The sequence below is a fragment of the Xyrauchen texanus genome, chromosome 6 (assembly GCF_025860055.1).
Source record: "Xyrauchen texanus isolate HMW12.3.18 chromosome 6, RBS_HiC_50CHRs, whole genome shotgun sequence".
Lineage (NCBI taxonomy): Eukaryota > Metazoa > Chordata > Actinopteri > Cypriniformes > Catostomidae > Xyrauchen > Xyrauchen texanus.
Window position 1 is genome coordinate 33,292,096 of NC_068281.1, and position 26,903 is coordinate 33,318,998.

The 26,903-nt window shown below is 39.6% G+C and overlaps 2 protein-coding genes and 1 long non-coding RNA gene across 4 annotated transcripts; 1 reads left to right on the top strand and 2 right to left on the bottom strand.

Annotated features, from left to right (window-relative positions):
• Positions 1-9,451: 9,451 nt before the first annotated feature.
• Positions 9,452-16,440, bottom strand: LOC127645201 (inositol monophosphatase 3-like). The gene is made up of 5 exons (XM_052128741.1): positions 15,645-16,440; positions 14,060-14,219; positions 13,354-13,449; positions 12,678-12,839; positions 9,452-11,253 (listed from the first exon to the last, which is right to left on the bottom strand). The coding sequence occupies exons 1-5, from the start codon at positions 15,981-15,983 to the stop codon at positions 10,982-10,984; spliced, it is 1,029 nt and encodes a 342-aa protein (XP_051984701.1). The 5' UTR covers positions 15,984-16,440; the 3' UTR covers positions 9,452-10,981.
• A 453-nt stretch (positions 16,441-16,893) lies between these two features.
• On the bottom strand, positions 16,894-26,565 carry LOC127645323 (mitochondrial fission factor homolog A-like). Of its 2 annotated transcripts, none has more exons than XM_052128904.1 (7): positions 26,381-26,565; positions 25,175-25,389; positions 22,711-22,880; positions 22,309-22,397; positions 20,515-20,682; positions 17,551-17,638; positions 16,894-17,463 (listed from the first exon to the last, which is right to left on the bottom strand). In XM_052128904.1, the coding sequence occupies exons 2-7, from the start codon at positions 25,383-25,385 to the stop codon at positions 17,332-17,334; spliced, it is 858 nt and encodes a 285-aa protein (XP_051984864.1). In that variant the 5' UTR covers positions 25,386-25,389; positions 26,381-26,565; the 3' UTR covers positions 16,894-17,331. The 2 variants fall into 2 exon arrangements, with proteins under 2 accessions (XP_051984864.1, XP_051984863.1); XM_052128903.1 differs by having other exon boundaries at positions 26,049-26,565.
• LOC127645325 (uncharacterized) lies at positions 23,588-24,279 on the top strand. Its single transcript, XR_007970771.1, has 3 exons — positions 23,588-23,812; positions 23,894-23,957; positions 24,082-24,279. It is a non-coding gene; the product is annotated as an uncharacterized LOC127645325 (long non-coding RNA).
• Positions 26,566-26,903: the final 338 nt, after the last annotated feature.

The window sequence follows — 26,903 nt, forward strand, 5'->3', positions numbered from 1 at the left end:
TGATAAGCCTGATCCAAACTCAAAGCAGGAGTCGTTGACCGACAGTGCTTGAAGGTCCCCGACTCCTGCCACTTAAGGATTTCACAATCAAAGGGTGTCTGCCTATTGATTGAGCGCCCAGTGTGATTTGTCTGGTAGCTAAGGCAGAGACATACACTGAGTATTGACAGGGTGAGACCCGCATCTAAACATTCTTGAAGAAAGTGAAGGATAGGCTGTACTGTGCATTGAACAGGGTCCTCATCCCAAGAGCAACACCAATCAGCATACAAACACTGTATAAACTTCTTGCTGAATGGAGCTCTGTCTTGTAATGTGGTGTCAAGCACTGGTTGCGAGAGCCTGTGCGCATCAGTCGAGCACCATTCAGTGGCCACACATGAAGTTTCCACAATTCTGGATGTGGATGCCAAATCGTATCCCCTGCTCAGTGGAATCCTCCATGGGGGCATTCAAGAGCTCTATTAACTCTGGGAACCATGAGAGTTTGGGCCATTCTGGTGCAACCAGCAGTACCGCTTCCTCGTTCTCCCTTTTAACTCTGGGAACCTTGAGTGTTTGGGCTATTCAGGTGCAACCAGCAGTACCGCTTCCGCATCCTCCCCAATTTTGCACAATACTTGGTAAAGTAAGTGGACAAGAGGGAATGCACACTTGCGTCCTGCTGGACATTCATGGGCTAGAGCATCCAGGCCCAGCAAAGCATGAGACAGGGAGTACCACATGCGACAGTGTGTAGTCTCCGCAGCAAATCTGTGCCGCAGTTCAGGTGACCTGGAAGGTGTGTTGCAAAATTCAAAAGCTGTTATTGCACAAGAGGAGATGCTGGCACACCAGGTTCATCACTGGCCATGATCGAACTCCCCCTTAGCAATTTATGTGGGCCACGACCGCAGTGTTGTTGGTTCTGATACGAATATGAAACCCCTGGATGGTTGGTCAGAAATTCATTAATGTTAGAAATACACTGAGTAGTTCCAGACAAATTTTGTGCCGGGTTTCTTGAGAACCTGTCCAGGTGCCAAAGGCTGGGTGCCCATCACACAGGTTTCCGCAGCCCATGTTCGATGTATCCATCATGACCAATTTGCATCTGGACACTTGACCGAGTGCCACACCCGTTTGATAGAATGTGGGCGTTTTCCAAATGGCTAACGTGGTTAGACAGCGGCATGTCACCACAAGACGTAAGCAGCTGTGTCGCCATGAATGATGGGGTACCTTCAGACTGAGCCAGCACTGAAGTGGTCTCATCCGCAGTAGTCCCAGCGGTGTGACCACTGTTGCAGAGGCCATGAGGCTTTTTGAAAAAGCTTCAAGGAAACGTTTTTCCCAGCTTGAAAATGTTCAAACTCCAGTGAATGGAATGAACGCATTCTTTCATCAAGCATGCCATCATAGAAACCTAGTTGAGATTTATGCTGAGGAATGAAATCTGATGGCTGGGTATTCTTCAACCAGTTGACTTTCAGTCCCAAATGCTCCAAATGTAGCAAAAAAAGTAACAGGTCTCTGTGTTTGCAAGCTTGTTCCTCTGACTGTGCTAAGAGCAACCAGTTGTCAAGGTTATTCATAACACAAACACTGCTCAGCCTCAGTGGAGTGAGTGCCGCATTGACACATTTCATGAATGTGCGAGGGATAAGCCGAAAGTTAGGACTTTGAGTGGTAAGCAGTCCCCTCAAAGGCGAATCATTGGAATGGCCTGTGATGAGGGGCTAATTGTATGTAAAATTACAATTCTTTCAGGTTGATCAATACAAACCTGAGACAGATGTTTTTCTCTAGTAATAATTTTTTAATGGAAACCTTGCGAGTGCTCGGTTCAAGAGTCTCAGATCCAAAATGGGATGTAATACTCTGTCCTTTTTGGCGACTAGAAAATAGCAGCTGTGGAATCCGATGTGGGCATCATCTGCTGATGCCATCTCTATCATGTCTTTTGTGAGGAGATTTAAGATCTCTGAGCAGAGAATAAGCATGTCCCGCATTGTTACGGTAGAGGACAGAGCCTAAAAACGTTGTCATTTCCTGTCATGTCGCCAACCATATTTAAAACAGAGCGAACCATCCTACGTTACAGAGGAAAAGACACACTCTGTTTCCAGCTCACAGAAGTGGGGTTAACGAGAAGCGTGTTTAATAAGCACCGCAAGGTGACAGCGCCAGAGACGTCAAGCCACAATAAGCTGTTCATGCAACTCTGGAAGTATGGCACCAGCGGCGAAAATCGGAGATGCACCAAAACGGTGAACACTGTTTTTCTTTATCTTCAGGCATCCACTAATGTAGCCCAGTGTCAAAGTATCCCTGACAAAAACCACCATGAATGTCTGCAGCGTATCTGAGCGAGCGAGCATCAATTGCCAAGGAACAGATGAGGCCGCTGGACATGGAGAAGAGGAGGGACGCAGGCTCAAGCTAGCGAAAATCCCGCCTCGTCCTCTCTAGATATAGGGAGGAGAGGGGGGCAGTGTCAGCTTCCTCAGAATCAGGTCGAGAGCAAAGCATTTGAGTATTACGCACTCATAATAACACGTTCAATCTCAATGAGCGCTGCATGCCAGACAGGGATGTTAGTGACATAGCACCCTTCTAATCATAAACTTGTGATCGCCACGTATCATGGCTGTACTGGGCAGGCGTGAGCCAGTGACAAAATATCCTCAAGTTCTCCGTGCTCTATATCCCATCCTCATGTGCCTCCCTCGTGCGGTCTCTCGTGAGCCACAGGAGTATGGAGGGAGGAGATGGGTATGGTTTCAAGTTTCAAGTTTTTTATGTGCCCACCAAAAACGCAATCAAACTCGGCGACTGCTGTGTCAGCGCATGGGCTCAGCCCAGGCAATCATAATGCTTGTGTTGAACATGCGAAGACAGCTGATGTAGAGGAGAGGAGAAACGCAAGGCACAAGCTAGCAATAAATCCTTTTCAAATCTCCATGCTCTATTCCCAGTCCTCATGCACTGCCTTGGGGAGTAACGGAATACATTACATATTTAAAATACAAAATATAAGTAACTGTATTCCACTACAGTTACAATTTAAATCATTGGTATTTAGAATACAGTAAGATACAAAAAGTATTTTGATTACTGAAGAGATTAATTTGCATTTTATTGTCATTTGTTTAATTTAATATTTACTTCAGAATATTTTATACACTTAAAGAAAATCCAATACAATCCAATAAGTCAATGGATACTTTCCATTGAGGCCCACAGGCCGCATGATAATCTGTTCACTGTAGAAGAAAACACTGATCCACCTTCTGTAAGAGGTGTAGATGAGGAACTCAATTCTAAAAACACGGAATACCTTAGTAAACACATAGCAATGCTCTGAAAGCCATTTAAACACCCATTCAGCCATTTAATTAAAAATAAAATAATGTTATTGTGTTTTGTCAAATGTTCATTTTATTGCACAACAGCATGTCACAAAAGTGGCATATCACAAAATATCAAGTTCTTATTTCTGCTATAATATAGAGCCATCCAATTTAAACAGCTGTTGTAAGTTTGGCCCTGTGGAAAATCACCACATATTAGCACTCATAACTCTTATTGATAGTTTCTGCAGTTGAGGGACTAAACTATTTTTATTATGGCTTTAAGGGAATTTTAATGATCATGACAAGCCGCTCCTTTTCAATAACTGTATATCGCACAACGTTTAGTCCTCAAAAGCAATGTGCTATGGCTCAGATAGCTTCAGCTGTAATCTAATCCAGCTGCTGCAGCATCATGTACTAACATTTTTATACAAGGTTGGCAGACTCTCTTGTTGCAGAATGCTGTTGATTACCAAAGGCAAGTATTTTGACTTATCCTCCAGTCTGTAAAATCAGAAAAAAAAAAATGCTTTAAAGTAATGACCAATGGCCTTATGGTAAGGCAATCCCGAGGGTTTAAAAACAGAAATATATTGTTTGTATTTTTGTTAAAGTGCCTATATGAATTTCTATGCTCAAAGAATTATATTATTATATTAATAATTAGTAAAGTTGTCTATATTGTCCTTTTATTGGTGGGACTACTGTCTACACTTTTAGGCAAATAACTTATGGTCATGTGTTTAAGATGTACAGGTAATTCCAGTGGGTTGATTTTTCTTTATTTAAACTATTCCTTTCTGGTATTTAAATACCTTCTGGTATTAATATATTGCCCACAGACTTACAATAATTGAAGTATTGTTTTGAATTCATAAAATTCATTTAAATTACAAACTGGCTGTGAATAGCCAACGATGTGTTTCAAGAAAGTGGTATTTATTTTATTTAATAATTGAAAATGTCCATTTTATCTATAAGTAGATTTGATTGTCTATTTAGTCAGTCTGCAACTTGTACATTTTTCAAGTCTTTCTTCTTAAATCCAGCTATATTAGATTAAAGGGAAGCAAAGGTTCATATTTGGATCAAAGGAGGAAGCGGGAGCACACAGTCCACAGTTCACAGTCCACGTAAATCAAAGTTTTGCAGCATAAAAGATAAGACAGGTCCTCTTTGCAGCACAAAACTCTATATAAAACTCTATACACATAGTCTCTGGTCTGTATTTCTCTTTCTCTCTCTCTGGACTGGGCCATCTTTTTTCCCCCCAACTCAATATGGTAATTAGTCCAAATTAACCTTACCACTGCCTCTCTCCCCAGACGGGCACTTGACTCATGCCCTCATCTCCACATACCTCCACCACCCAACTCAGGCCGGGGGAACTGTCCGGACTTCTCACCCCCCTCCCCATCCTTCCTGCGGTGGAGCCATTGGAGCGGGTTGTGGTCCGAACAGAGGGTGAATGCTCGTCCCAACAAATAGTATTGGAGAGTGAGGACATCCCACTTGATGGCCAAACACTCCTTTTCTATGGTGCTGTACAACATCTCTCTCATAGAGAGCTTTAGACTAATGTACAGCACTGGGCGCTCCTCCCCCTCCACCATTTGGGACAGAACAGCACCCAGCCCCCTGTCCGATGCGTCCATCTGCAAAACAAAAGCGAGAGAGAAACCAGGGGAATGCAGAGGTGGTCTGCCACAAAATGCAGCTTTTACCTGTCTGAAAGCCCATTGGCATGGCTCCGTCTACTGGACCGGGTCTGGAGCTCCCTTTTTAGTGAGATCAGTCAGTGGACTGGTGGCGTCTGAATAATTAGGCACAAACCTTCGATAATAGTCAGCCAGCCCTAAGAACTGTCTCACCTCCTTTTTGGTTTTAGGACTCACAATCACTGCGGTTTTATCAATTTGGGATTTCACCTGCCCATGCCCCAAGTGAAACCCCAGATACCGTACCTCCACCAGTCCAATTGAACACTTCTTCGGGTTTGATGTGAGCCCCGCTCATTACAGCAACCTCAGATTGGCCCCCAGATGCTGTATGTGTTGCTGCTAATCATTACTGTAAATAATGATGTCATGCAAATAAGTAGTGGACACGCAACATGCAGACTGAGGATTCTGTCAATCAACGTAGCTGGGGCCCCAAATGGAAGGGTCACAATTTGGTGTAATCCAAATTATGTGGAGAAGGATGTTTTCTCATGGGAAAGCTGCATTAAGGGGATCTGCCAATAACCCTTTGTTAAATCCAGTGTTGAGTAAAAGCGAGCCGTGCCCAACCGATCAAGCAGTTCGTCAATACGAGGCATTGGATACATGTCTAATTTGACACTGCATTGACTTTTTATAATCCACACAGAATCAGACCGAGCCATCACTTTTAGGTACCAGAACCACAGGGCTAGCTCAATCATTGTGGGATTATTCTTCTACTCCCATATTGAGCATGGCCGTTAATTCTTCCTGTACTACCCATTTCTTGTGTTCTAACACGCCATGGGGCTTACGCCCACATAATAATTCAAATGGGGAAAACCCAGTGGAGGCTTGCAGGACCTCTCGCACTGCAAATAATAGGGGTTCGAGCCACATATCCCAATTCTGAACATCTTCGTGCACAAACTTACAAATAAATTTTTTTATGTCGTAAGTCATTTGACTAAACCATCCATTTGTGGATGGTACATGCTTGTCCTAATCTATTTATTACCTGATAATTCGTATAGCTAGCGTAGTGTACGTGACATGAAAGTAGTGTCCTGATCAGTGAGGATTTCTCTCGGAATTCCCACTCAGGTGATTATTCTGAAGAGTGCCTCCACAACGCTACATTACAACTTCCAGGTTGCGTAGTCAACCAGATTCAACACAAAGTGATGCCCACGTGCTGGCCATTCTAATGGCCTGACGAGATCCTTACAAACTCTGTCAAAGGGAACCTCGATCAATGGAAGAGGGCGCAATGGCACTTTTGGAGTGGCCTGCAGATTCACCAGCTGACATTTGCGTCATGTTGCTCCTCCGGCAAACATCTCTGCAAATGCCCGGCCAAAAGAAACAGGCCATGAGATGGTTTAGTGTTTTCCCCTATCCCAAAAGACTCGCTATCGGACTGATGAGCCACCTGGAACAACAATTGCTGATGGCTCCTTGGTACTAACAACTGTGTTGTAACTTTTGTCTGAGTGTCCTGCATCACGCAATACAACCGATCGTTTATAATTGAGAAATATGGATATGTGAGTGCAATGCATGGCTGAAGGCACTGACCATCAATTACAATCAGTTGGTATGCTTAAGCACCTTGTCTCTTGTCTGCTCAAGAGGAAAATCCCAAGTGGGAATTCCCCTAAGGACTGGGGAAGTCGAGGATTCCTCCTTCCTAATGCCATCCTGATATGGAACTGACGTAGATGGGATAACACACAGAGAGAGAGCAGGGTGCGATGGCCCCCGGGTACATCTATAAATGGTCCTCCGCCAACTGTACTGCTTCATCCAGCACTGGCTACATCGGACAGGGGGTTGGGAGCAGTGTTGACCCAGGTGGTCAAGGGGAGGTGTACATAAGCCGAGGGTCATCACCTGTCATTGATTGTCTCTAACAGCTGTTTGTCATTGCAGTTAAAGTGGAGACGGATTTAAGAGTGAGCCAGACGCCAGTGGGAGAGAGAGACACTTGAGAGTTACATTGCCTTTTTCCTTATGTGACTCCGAGTCAGTGCTGCTCCAATAGCACTTGGTTTCCTCAAAGTTTAGCTCTATCCATGTTCCGATCCTCACCAACTCTCTTACATCCTTCACTGTGCCTCGTAGCACACTAGCTAGTTTGAATTGCAGTTTCACAGGATGGCTTGAACAATCTCCTTTTCAGACATATCAATATTGCATCTCATACACATGCCTCTGTACTGGAAAGCAAAATCTTGGATACTTTCCTGGGCTCCTTGTCTCCTTTCCAAAAGCTATCTTGCGGTTTCTGCTTTGTGATCATCAGTTAAAAATGACAGCAGAAAGGCTTCTTTGAACTGCTCCCAAGAACTTACATTTCTCTTCTCTACCAACCACCAATCTTTGGCAGTTCCTTTGAACACAGAGGTAAGGGTTTCTAACACCTCTACATTGCAAAGGAGATGTAAAGCCAAATACTCTTCACACTTGATGAAGGAGACATGGTTGTCACCTTCACACTCACCAAAGTTTGGGAACTCAACATTGACGGGAGGATGGTATGGAATGACTGGATTATTGTTTGTAGCTAGTGAGGGAGTATAAATTCTTTGGATGTTTTGTTGGAGACCTGAGAGACTGGTCGGGAGGGAAGTGAGCTAGGAGGAAACCGTTCTGGCATGGTCATCATGGGTGTACAAGCTTTTTTTTTTTTTTCAATCTGGAAATCACATCTGGCAAGGCAATCCACTACTGATTTCCCCAGATCATGTATGCTTAACTCCAACACCTTCTTGACCCATGCACATTCCCTTTCCAGGCAATAATTCAGCTTATCTTCCACAGCTCTGCATCTGACTCTAACTTCAGCATCTGTAATACATTCACTCACCTTCTTCAGACCATCTGCCAATTGCCCCTCAAGTGAAGTAACTCTTTGTGTGAGTCTTTTCACCACGTCTAAAGCAAGGGTTTCGCCAACATGCTCCGTAATCCTTATTGACGGAGGAAAGTCATCATAGATGTCATCCCTGCAATAGCTTCCACTTTCTGACTAATGCTCTCCTTCAGAGTCGATGAAGAGTTCACTGAAGGATGTGATGAGTTCTCAGACGGGTTTACTTCTAGTGACGAACGGTCCTGCAGTGAAGTCAGGTTTGAGCTTGAGCTCTCCACCTATCCCAGAGCAGAGTTCGGCCATGGCAGTAATGTCTCTTTAATGAAACAATAAACTATTAATACAAGTTCTCCCTACAGATCAGCACTATATAAATGCCTGAAGCCTTTCTTCTTAAACCCAGCTATATCAGATTAAAGGGGGGTTTCCTCTAGCAATAGTTTAATTGGGCGCCGCGATATGCAGAAAAGGACAGCGAACAGCCAGTTGCTATGTAAAATCCCGGGCCGATTTCTCTTCCCAGTCCAGCCCTGGCTGCAGTCAACCTGGGATTGCATCATATTCAGCAACATCATGACAAACCAGGGACATATGCAATGATCCTTTTTGTGGACTTCAGTTCGGCTTTCAACACTATCATTCCAGCTATTCTCCGGACTAAAATAAACCAACTCTCTGTTCCCACCTCTATCTGTCAGTGGATCACCAGCTTTCTGACAGATAGGCAGCAGTTAGTGAGACTGGGGGAAATTCATTTCCAGCACCTGGTGCCAGGGATGTGTGCTCTCCCCACACACAAGGTGGGTCTCCCCTGAAGTGGGAGACCCACATTGACTCCATTGTGAAAAAAGCCAAGCACAGTTTGTACTTCCTTCCTTCCTTTGAACTGTTGCATAATTCCTGTTTAAAGGGAAAAATTTAAATTCTCTTATCATTTACTCACCCTCATGCCATCCCAGATGCGTATGACTTCTTTCATCTGCTAAACACAAAGATTTTTAGAAGAATATTTGAGATCTGTAGGTCCATGCAATGAAAGTGAATGGGTGCCAACATTGAAGCTCCAAAATGCACATTAACACAGCATAAAAGTAATCCATAAGACTCCAGTGGTTTAATCCATATCTTCTGAGACGATATGATAGGTGTGGGTGAGAAACAGTCCTTTTTTATTCCATAAATTCTTCTCCCTGCCCAGTAGGTGGCAATATCCACCAAGAATGCAAATCACCAAAAACAAAAGATGAAGAATGTAAAAGTGAAAAGTGACAATAAAAAAGGACTTAAATATTGATCTGTTTCTCACCCACACATAACAAATTGCTTCAGAATATATGGATTAAACCACCGCAGTCATATGGCTTACTTTATTGCAGCGTTTCTGTGCATTTTGGTGCTTCAAAATTTTGCCACCCATTAACTTTCATTGTATGGACCATCTAAGCAAAGATATTCTTTGAACAATCTTAGTGATCAGCAGAAGAAAGAAAGTCATTCACATCTGGGATGGCATTAGGGTGAGTAAATGATGAGAGGTTTTTAATTTTTCCTTTATTGGCCATTACTGGACAAGATATTATTATTGATACATACAAGGTCACACAAACATACTTTCGTTTTGTCTAGCATATTATAAAAATCAGATAATTGAGAATTATACCCTTTTGTTGTTCCACACTTGAAACATGTTTGGAAGTGAAACATCTGAAACTAGCCTGCCACCATGCGGTGGGAAAACAGATGATTTCTGTGATATTCATTAACAACAATCTTTTTGATGTGTTGACAAATTAGCATTTCCTAATGGACTTTTAGGTACAATTTAAATACAACTCGTATATTAAAAAGAATTAAATCAAATGAAAAGTTACTTGATTTTTTTATTTGTGGTTCCATTCACCAAAACAAATATTTAAGACATAATTCACACCTATATTAGCAAACCATTATTTGTGTGAGTACACTTACAACTCTACAAATCTAAAACCTTTAATTATTTATTAAAGGCAGAATGAAGACCACAATCAATGTGATGCCAAATAACATGCCTCAAATCTCAGACAAGATCTGTAAAAGGCCACATGCAGAAATAGTATTCCTTTTTCCATTTAATATACTCTTTTTGTCATGCACACCACCAGTTTTGCCAGGAGAGAAACACACTACCATGGCTATTTGTAAGATCTCAACAAACAACCATGGCAAAGGTATTAATACTCATACAAAAATACTTCTTTTGAAAATTGGAGTTTTAAAATGAGTCAGCTGTCACAGTGAACGAGCCCTAGAACAATTACACCAACATGAATGGATCACCCAAAGTGAAGTCAACAGAGTATTCCGTTAAATCTTTTTTACTTCCCTTCAAACTCCCTACCAAAAAAGCAGGACACAAATTGACTTTCCATCTCAACATACTGTATTACAGATATATATTATATTTATATATGGTGCATACACCTCTGTAGTCTAATCTCACAGCAATTCAGGTATCAGTGTATAAACTGGACAAACTGATATCTGACATAGAGAACTGAACACAGGCCACTAAGGGAAACAATGTTCTCCATTATGATGAGAAGTAGTGCTATGCACAGGGAGATAATATTCAAGATATCTCTGGATTCACAGTTAAATCCTCACCCAAAACCAATTTAAGTACCATTGAAACCTCTGGTTTTACTGGCCATTTTGGAGTGCACCACACAAATCTCACTAAAACGCAGAAGGATTAAATGAAATATAAGCTACTGGTTCAAAATGGAGAACAACAATTAAAAAAGTAAGGTGACCTCATGATTTTACCCCGTGCTTTCACTTTTTGTGACACATTGACACTTCATTTTTTTTTTTAAATGAGTCACATGATACATATCTGATGATCCTACAAGCAAAAGGCACGCTTCCTTCAACAACACATGTAGCACTTCTCAAACTTGTTTGGGTTATTATTACACATATTGAGTTACTGATGCTGGATCAGTTGTCTTATGTCATAAGCTTATCTTTGTTTCCTCACATTTCCCAAGAAAATTGGAGAGCTAGGTCTTAGACCTGGTTTTGGTTTATTATTGTTTGTTCTCTTCCCAGGGTGGAAGTCTCTTGACCAATGCCTTGTGGTCAGTCTGAATGCTGGCCAGCAGGCCACCTGTGTTCCCCTCTGAGCCAGAATAATCGATCTGCTCTCCTTTAAGAGTTGTCATTTGACCACCCAGAGACCTCAGAATGGCATCACCAGCACAGATATCCCACTTTTTAATGTACGTCACATGGATGTAAATATCAGCCTTCTCTTGTTCCTCATCACCTGGGGAATCTAGAAGAGCAAGTACTTTATATCCTGTGGGGGAAAAAAAAAGAGCCCATCTGTTGCTGCAGCAAACTATACTTATAGTATTTACAACTGCCACAGTCAATAGTTAACTTAAAATCAACAAGAAACAGCAGTAGCAACCCATTTACTTCTGTAATGTGATGTGAACGCAACAAGGAATAAAAGGGGGTGGGACTTGATTTAATCCATTGGTTATGGTTGCTCGCTCTGACAAGCTCTGCAGAACTCCCCATTGGAATGAATGGGAGATTGCCATGAATGCAGTTTTAGGCTAAATATTCTCATAAACGGAAAGGATTTTTCAAGGGCTGGTATGAAGAGTGGCATTGTAATGCATATTAATCTGACGTTTTTTGTATAAGAAATCATTAAATTGCACAGCAAAAACTGTGGAGATTGTGAATCAGAATCAAGGCAAAGGATTATTACAGTCACTTAAAAAGAGAAAAACTTAATTTAATAGCGATTACACATCTAATAACATTAGCATAAGTGAACTAAGTGGTTTCTTAGTTAAATTATCTTATAATTTCTCATAACCCAGATTTTGATGCTGTGAACTATTTATTCATTGTCTATCGCTTTTACTATGACTTGAATCAATACAATTAATAAACGTTCAATTATTAGCTTTAATTTACCTTGGAGAAAATGTAGATGTCGTTGCAGATGTTATATGATCATTTGAGAATGAGGGCTGACACAGTTTAATCCATAAAATGCTCTTCTCTAGATTTATCTAAATACATATTTTTTTTTTTTAAATAAAGAAAAGTACTGCATGTATTGTGTCAAGTACTGTGTAACTCGTGTCAATATTACAAATGATCCGGCAACAACGTGTTTTACATTTTTATTTATAATTTGTATAAAATCCCGCTTAAAAGTACTCAAACACACATTACTCTCATTGAAAAATAGCAAACGCATGTCAGAGTAATGGCGACAGCGCAACAGTTGCCAAGACAGGATTGGTCGGAAGCGCTTTTAAAGGAGGGCTTAGTGAAGAATCAATAGTTTGGCTCATCAAAACTGGTCTCTTTATGACAGGTGTCTGAAGGTGAGGGGTTGAAAAACAAGATAGATTTGACGTCAGCTGAAAAGAAAAGTAATTTTAGTTGTGGAGCAAGTTATTATATTTTAATGAAAGATTACAAAAACATTTTATTTCTTTGGATAACGTAAAACAATGACCATTCACAATAAGACCAGGAAGGTGCAAGTATAAGCAAGTATGATCAATTTTAATTTTATGTTGACTTATTTAGATTGCCGCTTTTTACAGTGAAAACCATGTAAAATTACTTGAACTTTCTTGAAAGTACTGTTGAGTGCAATCAAAGAAATGAAAAAAAAGAAAGAAAAAAAGAAAAGTTATTTCAATTAATGAGTACTCTCATTTCAATAGGTAGTAGAAGATTTTGTAGTACCTGCGCCCCCTGCTGGTATAATTTCAGTATTGTTTCCAAAGGCTGCCTGGACGAAGCCCTTCACCTTGCCTGAGTGTGAGCGGGACACAATCACCTTAGGAGAGTTTGTGTTGTAGGAAGCACGAGGTGCCAGACTGGCTCCCTCTCCAACAAAACCCCAAGCTGAGGATGAGAAAGAAAATTTTAGCAACACAGTATAAATCTCAGTTGCTCATTTAAAAACACAATAATGTCAAGACAGAACAGTAAAGGTGTAATGACAATTACAATGTCCTATTGGAAAATGGTGAACCAATTTTGTCCATGATGACATTAATACTGTAAATAAAGAATAGAAAAACACAAAAACAATAAAAACATAGTTTTTTATTGTATTATATATTTGTAAATATATATTTATGCAGTATATATTTGACAGTATACATTTTATATAATAATAATAATAATAATACAAATCTTCTAAGTATAACATTAAAACCAATGTATTTTTTTTGGGTGTGCAATTTTTGGTCAATCAAATATTTTGTGTGGTGGTGCCTGTAAAAGAAAGTGCATCAAATTTCTTTAATCACTTTGTTTACATTTCACTACATCCTCCAAACAGCCACTAGATCCTGTTTCCAAACTGCAAGGTAATCGGGTTTTCATTAAGTCTGTAAGCCTCAAATAAACACACCTGTGTGCCCAGTGAAAGGTTTGTGGATCACACCTATAACAGGATTCCCGTCCACAGCCACACAAACCATAGTGGTGACATACTGCCGGAGATTTTCTGTTGAAAGCACAAACAATGAGAAATGATTTACATCCTGGACAAGCGCATGTGAAATGTAGCAACACAAAACTATTCCTCATACTGCAGTAGCAGCACATCAAAGACAAAGTGACAGTAAAACTTCAAAATAATAGATAGAATACCTACAAAACAAGACAAGTTTTTGCTTTAATTTAAAGGCAACCCTACTTGTATCGGTTTTCCAAAGTAAGTCTGTATACTGAGGGATTGGTGATTATTTTAAACACACTTCCACCAGTTGATTTTCTTACATCAAACATATCTGTAAAGTCAAATGACTATACAGCTGAAAAAAAAAAGGTTATTGAAACTTTTCAGAGAGTTGGTTATTATTTTTTCTAATTTAACCACCTTCCCAAATTCTAAGCTGAATTTTCCAGCCCCTTCTTGTCGTGGCGTAAATATATGTGTCCACCAATGTGAATCTAATCACAGGTGCAAATTAACAATTTAAATTAGTTATTTTAGAACATAGATACAATACAAAAATAAACTTTTAAAAAAAAGAATTGAACTCACAACTCTTACATGTATAAAAATAAAATGCACTAATGTTTGTCAGGGCACAAAAAACATGAGTTTATACCCGTGTACTCCTGAGTGGCATCTAATGGGTCAATCCACACAGTGACTTTCTCTGCAGGCACCTCCTTCCTCCCAGAGACCTTCTCCAGAACTTCTCCAGAGATGCTGCGTGTCCATATTGTGGCCTCACCCTCAGCATTAGCATGTTCCTCTGAGTTCACCTGAAGCCATATGAAAGAAAACCACACTTTGATCAACTTGTGCAACATTTAGTCAGTGATTTGTGTTACGTCCACATCATTTTGTGGTTTGTTAGTGCCCAGAGATGGTAAACCACTGGTGATGGTTGTGGAGAGTCCCCTGTTCTCTTTGTAAAGCACTTTGAGTTTAGTGTCAGAAAAGTGCTATATAAATGTAACATTCATTAATTCATTTCAATTTTAACCCAGCATCACAAAATGAAGACTGTAAAGGTGTCTTTACACAGCCAAGTTAAGCCTGCTCTGTGCCTGCTCAAAATTATGTGAAAAGACTCAATGCTGCAAAAAGTCAGACTAAATCATGCCTGCTCTGACCCACCTCCGCCCCTATCAAAGGCAGTTCTGATGCTACGTTGGTTCTGTGAGAATGAAATGCAGCCTTGAACTTTGTTATTGTCATGATACAGCATATATTTCATAATTTATTTTCACATTTAATTAATTTCATATACCTATATTTATCATTTTAGATTTAAAACTCTCTCATTACATTAGGACTATTTATGCATTTGCAATTGCTGTGCAAATGCCTTTATGCCTGCTCTGCACAGAATTAAACAGTCTGTGTAAATAAATACAGCTAAATACCACTTCCAATGCAGCTTCTGTGGCACCTTTGAAGTGTAAAGATGGCTTTAAATGTTCAATCGAGCCTATGACACCCAAAAATACTGTCTAGATAGAAAACTCACTAGTTGGAGACACACCAACACTATCATCACTTTTAAGAAATTATCCCTCTTATTATAAGCACAATAGGCTGTGTGATCAAAGTTACAACAACAAAACTTTAGTAAATTGGTAATATATCCACCAGTGTCTTTAAAATAAATAAATAAGTAAATAACAACAATACTGAAATTGATTCTGAAATCTGTTTATGAGATTGATTATGCTTTTACATTACTATAAGTAACTGTAGTAACTATTTTGGGAGGATACTATGGCTACCATGGTCATTTTTTAAAAGGATAGGCCATCTTTAAAGGAATAGTTCACCTAAAAACTGCAAATTCTCTCATCATTTACTCACCTTAATGCCATCCCAGATGTGTTTGAGTTTCTTTCTTCTGTAGAACACAAATTAAGATTTTTAGAATCTCAGTGGCCAAGACTTTGAAGCTCCAGAAAGCACATAAAGGCAACTAGAGTCTTAAGGATTATTTTTATGCTGCCTTTGTTCTTATTGGAGCTTCAAAGTTTTGGACACCATTCACTTGCATTGTGTGGACCAACAGAGCTGAAATATTCTTCTAAAAATCTTAATTTGCATTCTACAGAAGAGAGAAAGTCATCCATATCTGTGATGGCATGAGGGTGAGTAAATGATTAGAGAATTTTCATTTTTGGGTGAAATATCCCTTTAAGCACAGATCGTATGTATACCTGAACATAAGGATAGGTGTTCTTAATCAGGTAAAACATCTTGCGGTGGGAGTTCAGATCACCCAGAGTGAGCTTTTCACTGGCTCCCTCTTTGGTCTTTCCCTTTGACTTCTCCTCCAGTGTGTTGTCCTCCCTGATCCTCTTCACCTCCCGACCACCCTGAATCGCAGCCTCTATGGACAGGGCAAGCAGATCTCTCAGATCCACAGTCCTCTTCAGCCTAAACGATGCGAATCTGCTGGACAGAACACCGGCATAGAGGTGATAAATCACCCCGGCCCCCAGTAAACAGAACATGGCTATGCCGAGCGGGGACAGCCGGATGCCCATTGGAGCCATCGATGAAGCAGTCAAGCGAGTGAATATGAAAATATGGCGAGCTTATTTATCAGATATGTTCCACTTTCGCGAGTATTTGCATGTTGTTTTGAGTAAGACTGTAACAAAAACAATCGGAAATCTAGCGAGTTATTCAAAAGTTACTAATTATCTTCACGCGTCCAAATGAGGTCGAGCGAAATCCCTTCACGGTGCTGTCATTGGTTGCCTTAGTGCAAATGTCAGATTTCTCAGTGTGAAGGATCCATCATGTCAAGTGTTCCACGTCCACCTTGCTGTACCAAAAAAGGCCAAACCAGAGATCTTCTATACTGTTATTACGTCCAACTAGCATGTTACGACAGTAAGTCACCGTTAACGTATACCATACACATGAATGAGCCGTAAACTGACGCCTACCTGTCGCAATATTGTCCGCGTCAATTTATCGTATCTAACTCCACACATCGTGTAAGTAAAACATTGATTAGCGGACATGTGGCATATCCTTTCAGTGATGAGCGGTTTCCTCACAAATGCATCTATTCAGCACACTGAAGCTTCTCCATAACTATTCATAAAAATAAAACAGCCTCTTATCTCCTCGCCAATGTACGTTATGCTTTTTATTTGCTATACATTTTGATAGAAGGGCTCTAGCCAAACTGACACACTTTGTTTTACTTCCAGGTCACAGAGAAACACTGCGGGTGTACAACACGAGAACTCGTCCTCTACTGTTTCATCCGCTCCATGGTTTCAACACACATCTGCTTACATACAGATTAAAATAATAATATATTATAGCTCGTGTTTTGCTAACATAAAACATTTTTTGAAGTCTAAAAATTATAATAAAAATAGTAATAATAAAAAAAAACACATGGATTTAAAACTGTGACTTCTGCAGACATTTTTAACAGACTGACAAATTTATTGTTGTTTCTCAGGAGGTTACACTCCAATTTATAGACAACAGTCACTGGAATTCAGTGGTAAACAACACAGTTTATTCATTTTTGGTGATCCCACAACCTTAAATATGTTTATCCATAAATAGTGACATGAGGTATTTTAACTGAAAAATAAGAGCAAATGTTAATGTATTCACAAATATGGAACGTCTAATGGAATATTAAGAACATTTACATTTTTATATCACAGTGCACAGGACCATCAAACTACTGTATCTGAACATTTACAAGAATAGTATAATACTGGAAAAGCAAATACTGCATTTTTCTGATGCAGTATATGCAAACTTTTGCCAATGAAAGCCACTTAATGAAAAGTATGTAAGTGCAAAATAGCTAACACACTGTACGTTGTAACTGAATTGCATATTGTTCTTTTGAAACATTTCTGGTTTCTAGCGGCGTAGCCAGATCCAAGAATTGACCACCCAGAAAGCAACAGTGAGGGAGTACATGATCATTTCGCGCTTGGCTCGCTCTTTATTCTCATGCTCCAGTAGCTGCAGTCTTCGGTTCAGCTTGATGATCTGTTTAGTACATCAGAACACATGATAAATAGTAATTTTATATCCAGTTAATCAGCAAAAGATAATAGCTGAGGAGTGAGATACTACCTGTCGTCGCAGTGATGCAGCATCTGTTAAGACCGCGTCATCAGGTGTGTTCTCCAAACTAGGATCTAAAGCTAAAAGAGCTGTCCGACTACAAGAAAAAACAAATAACAGCTGATCATCCGTTCCCTATGCCTTTGTCTTTTTACAAAAAATGCTTTAATGCTTTGTGGCTAAATGTACACTATATTCACGGTTTCAATGTGCACCTTTATTGTGCTGATAGCTAAACGTATACTGGTGTTATCCCTAGAATTAGCAAAAACTTTAATTAGTTGCACTCATTTCTGTGGATGAAATTTGTGGAGTGATGACAAACTCAAAGGAGTGAAGATATATTGGTATTTGTGCTGGATTCTGCAGCAAGCATTCTTAAGAAATCTATTGTAATTGAGCTAGAGTTTTATCGACAGACATAAATGATCAAGTCTGTAATAACAAATACATCTCTAAAATTCCCTGCCAACAGATCAGTCATGATTTCAATTCATGTAGGCCAACCCACAAGGCATAGCACTTACATGCTCAATGACATAATGCATTGGAAAACCGATCCTTATGTAACAACATTCCTAGCTACATACATAAAAAAAACAAAAAAAACAACAGGTTTCAAAATTCACTTTTGAGGTATGACCATGTGTAATTTATGTTGTACTGTAGACTAAAACTGGAAAGTAACTGAAAAAAGCTATTTTAAAACCCCATTTTGAATTCCAGTGAAACCCATGGCTTGAAAATTCTAATTCGCGTCTGGGTTTAAGGACTACAAACTGACCACCTCTCTCCACACACACACACACAAGTATTCAGACCCCTGACCATCTGATATTACTGAATTACAAATGGTGCAATGAAATTTCATTCTGTTATATATTTTATTTTAAAACACTGGAACTCAAAAAATTAAAACTGAAATATCTTAATTGCATAAGTATTCAACCCCTTTGATGTGGAAGCTGACAGGTTACACCGATGAAAGAAGTTGCCCTAATGATGACACGATTACTTTACCATTGGCATCCACCAGTGACTCATTAAAGTTGCAATCATATTTTCTGGATAAAAATCCCATTGTTGAAGGACCATTGGTCAGGCTGTGAATCTGAAGGAAAATGATGACCAAAGCGCATTCCACAGAAGTTAGAGATCCATCCATCCATCCATCCATCCATCGTCAACCGCTTATCCTGTGTACAGGGTCGCGGGGGGCTGGAGCCTATCCCAGCTGAAGTTAGAGATAAAGTAATAAAAATGCATAGATTAGGGAAAGGGAACAAAATAATATCCAAATGTTTGGATATCCCAGTGAGCACAGTTGGATCAATAATCAGGAAGTGGAAGCTGCACCACACCACCCAGGCATGGCCAAGAAAAAGCTGTCCTTCAAAACTCAGTGCTCTAACAAAAAGGAGAATTGTGAGAGAAGCCACAAAGAGGCGAACCACCACTTTGAAGGAGCTACAGAGTTCAGTGGCTGTGAGTGGAGAAATGGTGCACCAGTCAATCATATCAAGAGCACTGCATAATGCTGGCATGCATGGGAGGGTGGCAAGAAAGAAGCGGTTACTCAAAAAGTACCATCTGAAAGCACATCTGGAGTTTGACAGAAAGCATGTGAGTGACCCATCTGCGATGTGGGAGAAGGTTTTGTGGTCAGATGAGACCAAGATAGCGCTTTGATTTTTGACTAAAAAGCTCTATGTGTGGCGCAAACCTAACACTTCCTATGCCTCAAGACAGACATCCCTACAGTGAAGTATGGTGGTGTCAGCATCATGCTGTGGGGATGCTTCCCATCAGCAGGGACTGGGCATCTTGTTAGAACTGAATGAAGAATGAGTGGAGCAAAATTTAGGGAAATACTGCAAGAGAACCTGCTTCAGTCCGCTAAAAACTGAAGCTTGGGAGGAACTTCACCTTTCAGCATGACAATGATCCCAAGCACAAGGCCAAAGGAACATTGAAGTGGCTGAAGAACAAAAAGATATATGTCCTACAGTGGCCCAGTCAAAATCCTGATCTCAATCCTTTTGAGAATCTGAGGCACTATTTGAAAATTGCAGTCCACATGCATCACCCAACCAACCTGGAGCAAATCTGCCGAAAAGAATGGGCCAAAATCACTTTGTCACTGTATGCAAAGCTGGTACATATTTACCCAAAAAGACTTAAAGCAGTTATTGCAGCAAAAGGTGGCTCGACAAAATATTAAAGTGTGGGGGTTGAATACTTATGCAAGCGAGACATTTAAGTTTTTTATTTTTCATAAAAATATTTCCCCCCAAAAAAACTGTCACCTTACAATAATTGATTTTGAGTTTCAATGTTTTAAAATTAAATATATATATATGAATGAAATTTCAGTGTACCATTTGTAATTCGGTAATATGAGAGAATTGGTCAGGGGTCTGAATACATTTGCAAGGCACTGTGTGTGTGTGTGTGTGTGTGTGTGTGTGTGTGTGTGTGTGTGTGTGTGTGTGTGTGTGTGTGTGTGTGTGTGTGTATATATATATATATATTTGAATAATAATAATAATTTAAGGGGGGCCTGGGTAGCTCAGCAAGTAAAAACACTGACTACCACACCTGGAGTCACAAGTTCGAATCCAGGGCATGCTGAGTGACTCCAGTCAGGCTTCTTAAGCAACCATTTGGCCCGGTTGCTATGGTGGGTAGAGTCACATTGGGTTAATCTCCTTGTGGTTGCTATAATGTGGTTCTCGCTCTCAGTGGGGCGCGTGGTGAGTTGTGAGTGGATGCCGCAGAGAAAAGCGTGAAGCCTCCACACACGCTAGGTCTCCGTGGTAACGGAGGTAATTCGGGAGAACATTTTAATAATTATTTAAGGAACTGGCTGCATTTCAGTTTGTTTTACCTTTCTCATATACTAGAACTATACTTTCAAATGTTCCCTCTTAATGTGCATAATTAAAACAAATGCTTCATGAAGAAAGAGCTCACCTATGATGACTGTCATCCAGCACCTCCAAGACCTGTTGGTAGGCTCTGCGAGTTGTGTTCTTGATGTAGGTGAGGACACCACTGGCACTGTTAAGGTTCTCAGAGTCCTCTGGACTTATGAGAGGAGGACAGGCACGGACAGGAGCGCGAGATGGAGATGGGTTTGCACTGACAGAGAGACATAAATTTGAAGCAATAATCATATTGACACCCCCAACTCTTATGTTTTGAACTAAATTTATACTAGGGCTGTCAATCGATTCAAATTTTTAATCGAAATAATTAATGATATGCTGATTAATTAATCCAATTAATCACATATAATCAATAGTTGTTGGGAACACAACAGATAACAATAATTCAATATATAATGATTAAATAATTATATTTAAATAATGAAAAATATAATGGTAAATGGTCTGCACTTATATAGTAGTACGTTTTTAAACTTGGCGGTATTCAAAGCACTTTACACTGTGAATCATGCACCCAAACAAACACCAATGACGGCAGAGCTTCCATGCAAGGCACTAAGCCTGCCATTGGGAGCAACTTGGGGTTCAGTATCTTGCACACTTTGGCATGTGGAGTCATTTGGGCCGGGACCCTGCGATTAATGGCCAACCCGCTCTACCACCTGAGACACAATATATACATTATAGGGATGCACCGATAGGGAAATTTACTGATAACGATCATTCAGTATATTTGGAGGCCCATAACCGATATATTTGCAGATAAATCTATATCTGGATATAAATCAAAACATTTTTGTCATCTCAATCGTGTAAAGTGGATAATTATTTTGAATACAACTTCAATTGTAGAAAACAAGGAACCTGCAAGAAACATCTAAAATGTTGAAATAATTTACCAAATGTAGTCTACTTTGAACCAGTTAAATAAAGAAATGTTATATTCCTATGCCCAAACTTTTATTAAAAAAATAAATAAATAAATAAGTATAATGACTCTTGAGTGAGATACTTTTATAAATACAGTGCATTGCACTTCATTCAAACCTGTGAAAAGACAAAACTAAGGAATGCAAATAAGTCTTATACTCACTGTAAACACAACAATATGCTTTAACATACAAAAAGTAAAAAAGTGCATGTGACATAAATAAATACTGTATATTGGAGCGTTCAGATCCAGTATGATCCTCTAAAACAAAGCCAGAAGACACCAATCTAAACCCACATGGCAAGTAGCATGCGCCAATTTATCAGCTTTAATATATCAGCCAAATTTTCTTAGCAGACGGACAACCATTAACAATAAAATTCACATTTATCGGCCAATACTGATATGGCCACCGATATATTCTGCATCCCTAATAAATTATAAAAATAATGATTATTCTGATAATTCAAATGCATTACATTATTGTGGCAGAGAAGTAAAGCACTGATAATATAAAACAGATACATATATATATTTTTATATATTAATCCATATTATTGAAAATAATATTGGCCTGCTGTTCAAAACAATCCATTTTGCGATTGAATTTGTCAATTTGCCTGAGAAAAGCCCATATAATAAATCTTTCTAAGCATGTCAAACTACACCTACATCAGACGGACACTTTTGGAACGTCTCACTGTGTTTGCGTCGTGACACAAAGCATTTTTAGGTTGTTTTGTCAATTTAAACATTTGAAACTTAAAAAAACGTATCTTTTATATAATTAATCACACTGAATTAACAAGTTAAATCAACAGACATGGCATCGCAAGCAGGGGGAGAACACAGGAAGGGGACTGACAGTGAGACTGTATTTATACTCACAAATCATGTTTGTTTAATTGCCCATTGCGGCGCAATGAAGAGTTCTCATTCCTACAGTGCTCCTGCCTTGACCTCAAGTGTGATCGCACCTGTGAAGAGATGGAAAACAGCGCCCATTCCCATTGGTTTTACATGCACATTATTTTGTCTCAAGCAGCTTTATACAAGCACAGCTCAGCTGCCATTAACGTAATTTAGAAGGAATGAGAAAAGAGACTGGACACATTTTATGCTAGTTACAAGGCTTATTCAAAGTCTTTCTAATAAGTTGTTAGTCTGGTGCAACTTTACTAACGGACAGGTGCATTCAATCAACAAAGTACTAGTGAAGAAGGAAAATCCAGCAAAGCTTGTTCATCAGCGTTCAAAGTCTATTCTTCACTTGTCTGATTCATTCTTTACCTCATCACTTGGCTGAGAGTTGGTTGCTGGATCTGGCTCTATGAAGTCCAGAGGTTGATCGTTCAGGGTGAGAACTCGTGGTGGAGTGTTCAGTTCAACGGTCTCTATTGGCGTAGACTGAATCAGATCCAGATCTCTCGGTCTGCCAAAGCGTGCATCATCGCCATCTCCTTGATCCGTTAAAAATAGAGGAATTTGTTAGCTACTGTTCTCTGTAAAAACCTTTAAAGGTGAGCGAATGTTAGTTCTAGGCGGCAATCTGAAGCTCAATTTTGGCGCAGAGAGGCTGAGTAGGGGAATAACTTGCCAGACGTGCTTAGTAATCACTGAATCCAGATTTATTTGCACTTAACACAAACAAGATCCAATAAATCCCATAACTGCGTTACTGGCATACGAAGTTGTGTCAAAAGGCATAAACAGCATTTAGAAAAGAGCAAAACAAGCGTGAAAAACAGCGGTCAGCAAAAAATTGAGACATATCCAGCTGCAGACCCGCAGCACCACCAGTTTCAGAACCCCAGTTTCAGAACCCCAGCGCCAGAACCTGAAGTGAGGGGCGGAGTTATTGACAATGAGACAAGCATGGCGGAGAGCATGGTGAGTTTTGTAATGTTGTCTAACGTTTTTGAAATCATGTGATGAAAAATTATCGCATATATTAAGTTCAGCGTTTATCTGCTAAATATTTAATTTGTGCATAACTTTATCATCTTATTGAAGCTTGAATATGTTGTCATACTTTATTGTATTAAGACATTGTTTTGATATAATTAAACCAATGATTGGTGTGGTGGTGTTTTTATTTAAATTTTTTAAAGTTGTTAAATACGGAACAAGGAAGAATTTTATTAATTTGACGTTTACAGAGATAATGTTCCTTAATTTTTGCTGTTTTCCAGTATGCTCTACATCTTGTCTTGGGAGCACCCTTTGATTTTACATCTGTAAGTAATTACCAGTTCAAGTAATTGACCTTTATGATGTTGTAGCAGTTGAAATATCAAGATTTCTCTATTTTTGTCTTCCAGTGCGACTTTCCAAACATACGGAGATGGTGGGCTCTTATTCTTCTGGAGAACTTTGGGGTTTTCTCTGAAAGGTAGATACTGGACATTTACTCCAGCCCACCGTTACATTTGCACCCTCTTCTGATTAATTTTGAATTAACCAAGATATATAGTGCAGAAACCCTATAAGAGTCCCTTCCATGTGAAGAACAAGCTACGCTTAGCAGCAGTGAGGCGGTGTGTGTGTGTATATATATATATATATATATATATATATATGTATATATAATCTCTTAACATATAATACATTTATATGTCACATTTATAAAGTCACATTTTCCTTTAATATTCTGTAATGAAGGAGCTCCCAATAATCCGGCACATGAAAGAAGCTGTGAAATGGCTCCATTCCAACAGCCATCTGCTCAGGGGTCCAGTGGAAGAGCCTCTTTTCATTCGAATGAATGAAGACCACAAGGAAAAGGCCCGCAACAATCTCCTGGAACAGTCAGAAGCTTCCAGAGAGCCCTTTCTATTTCATTTTGTGTTCAGGGATGACATGGAGTTATTTTTACAAGAATGTAATGACAAAATGGGCCTGAGAGTGAATGCCTCATTTGATACATTTTAAGTTTAATTTATACAGGATTGTCATGATAAAATGGGCCTAGGGGTGAATTGGTCATTTGTTGTATATATTTTTATTGTTTCTTTTAAAATGATGCTTAATTTTCTCTCTTTTTTTTTGTTTTTTGACATGTTTTATTTTACATAAAGAAAAATGCATGCTGCACATGTTCTTGTGAAATAAAGTATATTTTATATAAAATGCCCATAAGTTTCAAGCATTTTTTTCACCATCATGATCAGGAAGTAACTCTCATAATACAATGAAACGGATAACTATATACAATTATATTACACAAGATCAATGTTTTAAAATGCTTATTGTACTGTACCTTAAAGAATCATTATAACATACGTATAAAGTATGATGTTTCATTTGTAATAAAAGCAAAGTACTCTCTAAAACGTTAGGTGGCGCTACTCGGTTTCGAACGTAAGCTCCGCCCCTCACTTCAGGTTCTGGCGCTGGGGTTCTGAAACTGGTGGTGTAGCCTACTCTCCAAAACGTTAGGTGGCGCTACTCGGTTTAGAACGTAAGCTCCGCCCCTCACTTCAGGTTCTGGCGCTGGGGTTCTGAAACTGGGGTTCTGAAACTGGTGGTGCTGCGGGTCTGCAGCTGGATACTATTGAAAAAATTAGACTTCCCCCTTTCACCCCCTCTCTCAGTAACCAAACCAGAACAGGTGAACAGATTATATTACTTTGCTTCCTCCGCCCCCACCAGGTGCCTTGATTACCGTAAATGTCCTTTCAAAATAATAGAACTACACCTGGCATTAGTGTTCATTGAGGCTAAAAGTATAAGCCATGGTGTCTTGACATAATACCTGCTACTACAATCCTCTCTGGCACATGCATCATGGTACTATGGGATGCCTCCAGAAAGGGATCAGGAGGTTCCTGTGATGAACCGGGTCCTATTTTGAGCCTCTCTGGGATCCTCATCTGTTGACTAATGCCCTCTGTATATTCTAGCTCATAATGGATGCGGTTTATCTCTACCATATCGGCAGAGGGGAAGAAGTCAGCCTCACTCATTCACCTGTAGACACACAAAAATCACATTACACAGCATAAAGAATGCAGCCCAGTCAAGAGGGTTGCATTTTTCTTTTCTTTTTGGCATGCGAAGAAGGGAAGGATTGGTAATTAAATTGTGAAAACGTGTATTATGCACACAACCATAGGTAAATAGATAGTGAATGAGGGGATTTCAATTGAACTCAGTTATTTTATGTAGTGCAAGCCTATCATTCAGTCTTGCAGAAATGTTGCTATTCGGTTACACAAAATAATGTATTCTGCACTTACATAAATCCCCTGAAAACTTAAACGATTCAATTAAATTAAACGTATTATGCTGAATGGGTTTGTAATACAACTGAAGCAGACATCACCTCAAACAGCTATGTGTGCACGTCAAAATCAAATAAAATCAGTTGAGAGAAAACTAACATATAGACATGAGTTATGAAAAGATTTTTGATATTTTACAAAATACAGTTTGATATCAAGGTCTCGGGCAGGAGATGTCCTGATGAGCCGCAGTAGTATTGCAGTTCTTAGTGAAGACATCATTTCTTTCTACACCTCCATTTCCATCACAACACTACATGTTGTTTACATTTCTAACAGATTAATGCGTGCCGTATCGTTCACGTAATACTGAAAAGAAATGCAATCAACATCTTGGATATTTACCTGTTTGATATATCGCTGTCTGCACCTGGGTTGTAACAGATGTGTCGGATACAATTTCAGCCTGAATGTAGTGTTTTCATTTAACCACTGTATGTCCCTTTGGTGACCAATGCGGTACAGCTCTATAACGGTGCGCTCTAGCTGACAACTGCCTGGCTAATTTACTTGCTCACTTATTTGAATATTTTTTTTTTTGTTGTTGATGCTGATCACAGACATAATATTATATACACATTTACTTTGAAATGATTAATAAGACTATGTAATATTAAAAACGTTTATTGTCTAGCCATCACCAGATTCACTCACTTCCGGTTAACATTTGTACGTACTATCTGATCGGGACACTGGCGGCTTCAGTTCTCACCAATGGAAAAGAGCGAAGGGGCGTCGTCCATCTTTTTTTACAGTCTATGCGTACTATGAGCACGTTACGAATATACGAATCCTACAATGGTGACAGATTAGCTATGTTACCAGCAACATGCCTTCGCCTAAGTAACAGAGTGTACTGGACAAAATGACAGAAAAATCAGCGGAACAAGAGTCCCTCTAGTGGCGGGCAGTCGATTGTACGTGTATCCAGTCAGTTAGAAACCGGGACGGAGCACACTGGGTGTGACTTAATCAGCTCCCTAGTTCATTCTCATTCGCAAAATCGTTCCAGTGCAAAACATAGTTCGCTCCCTAAACATCCCACAATTCGCCGTAAAAACCAGGGAGCATTGTTGCTCACGATGTTCCCTTACTGGAAACATCGTCATGTCTTCTGTAGTCTCTCAAGTCTTTAAGACGGAAATTGCGGAGGGGGGGTTTCAGGACCATTAAAATATGTGTAGGCCCTATTGTAAATAA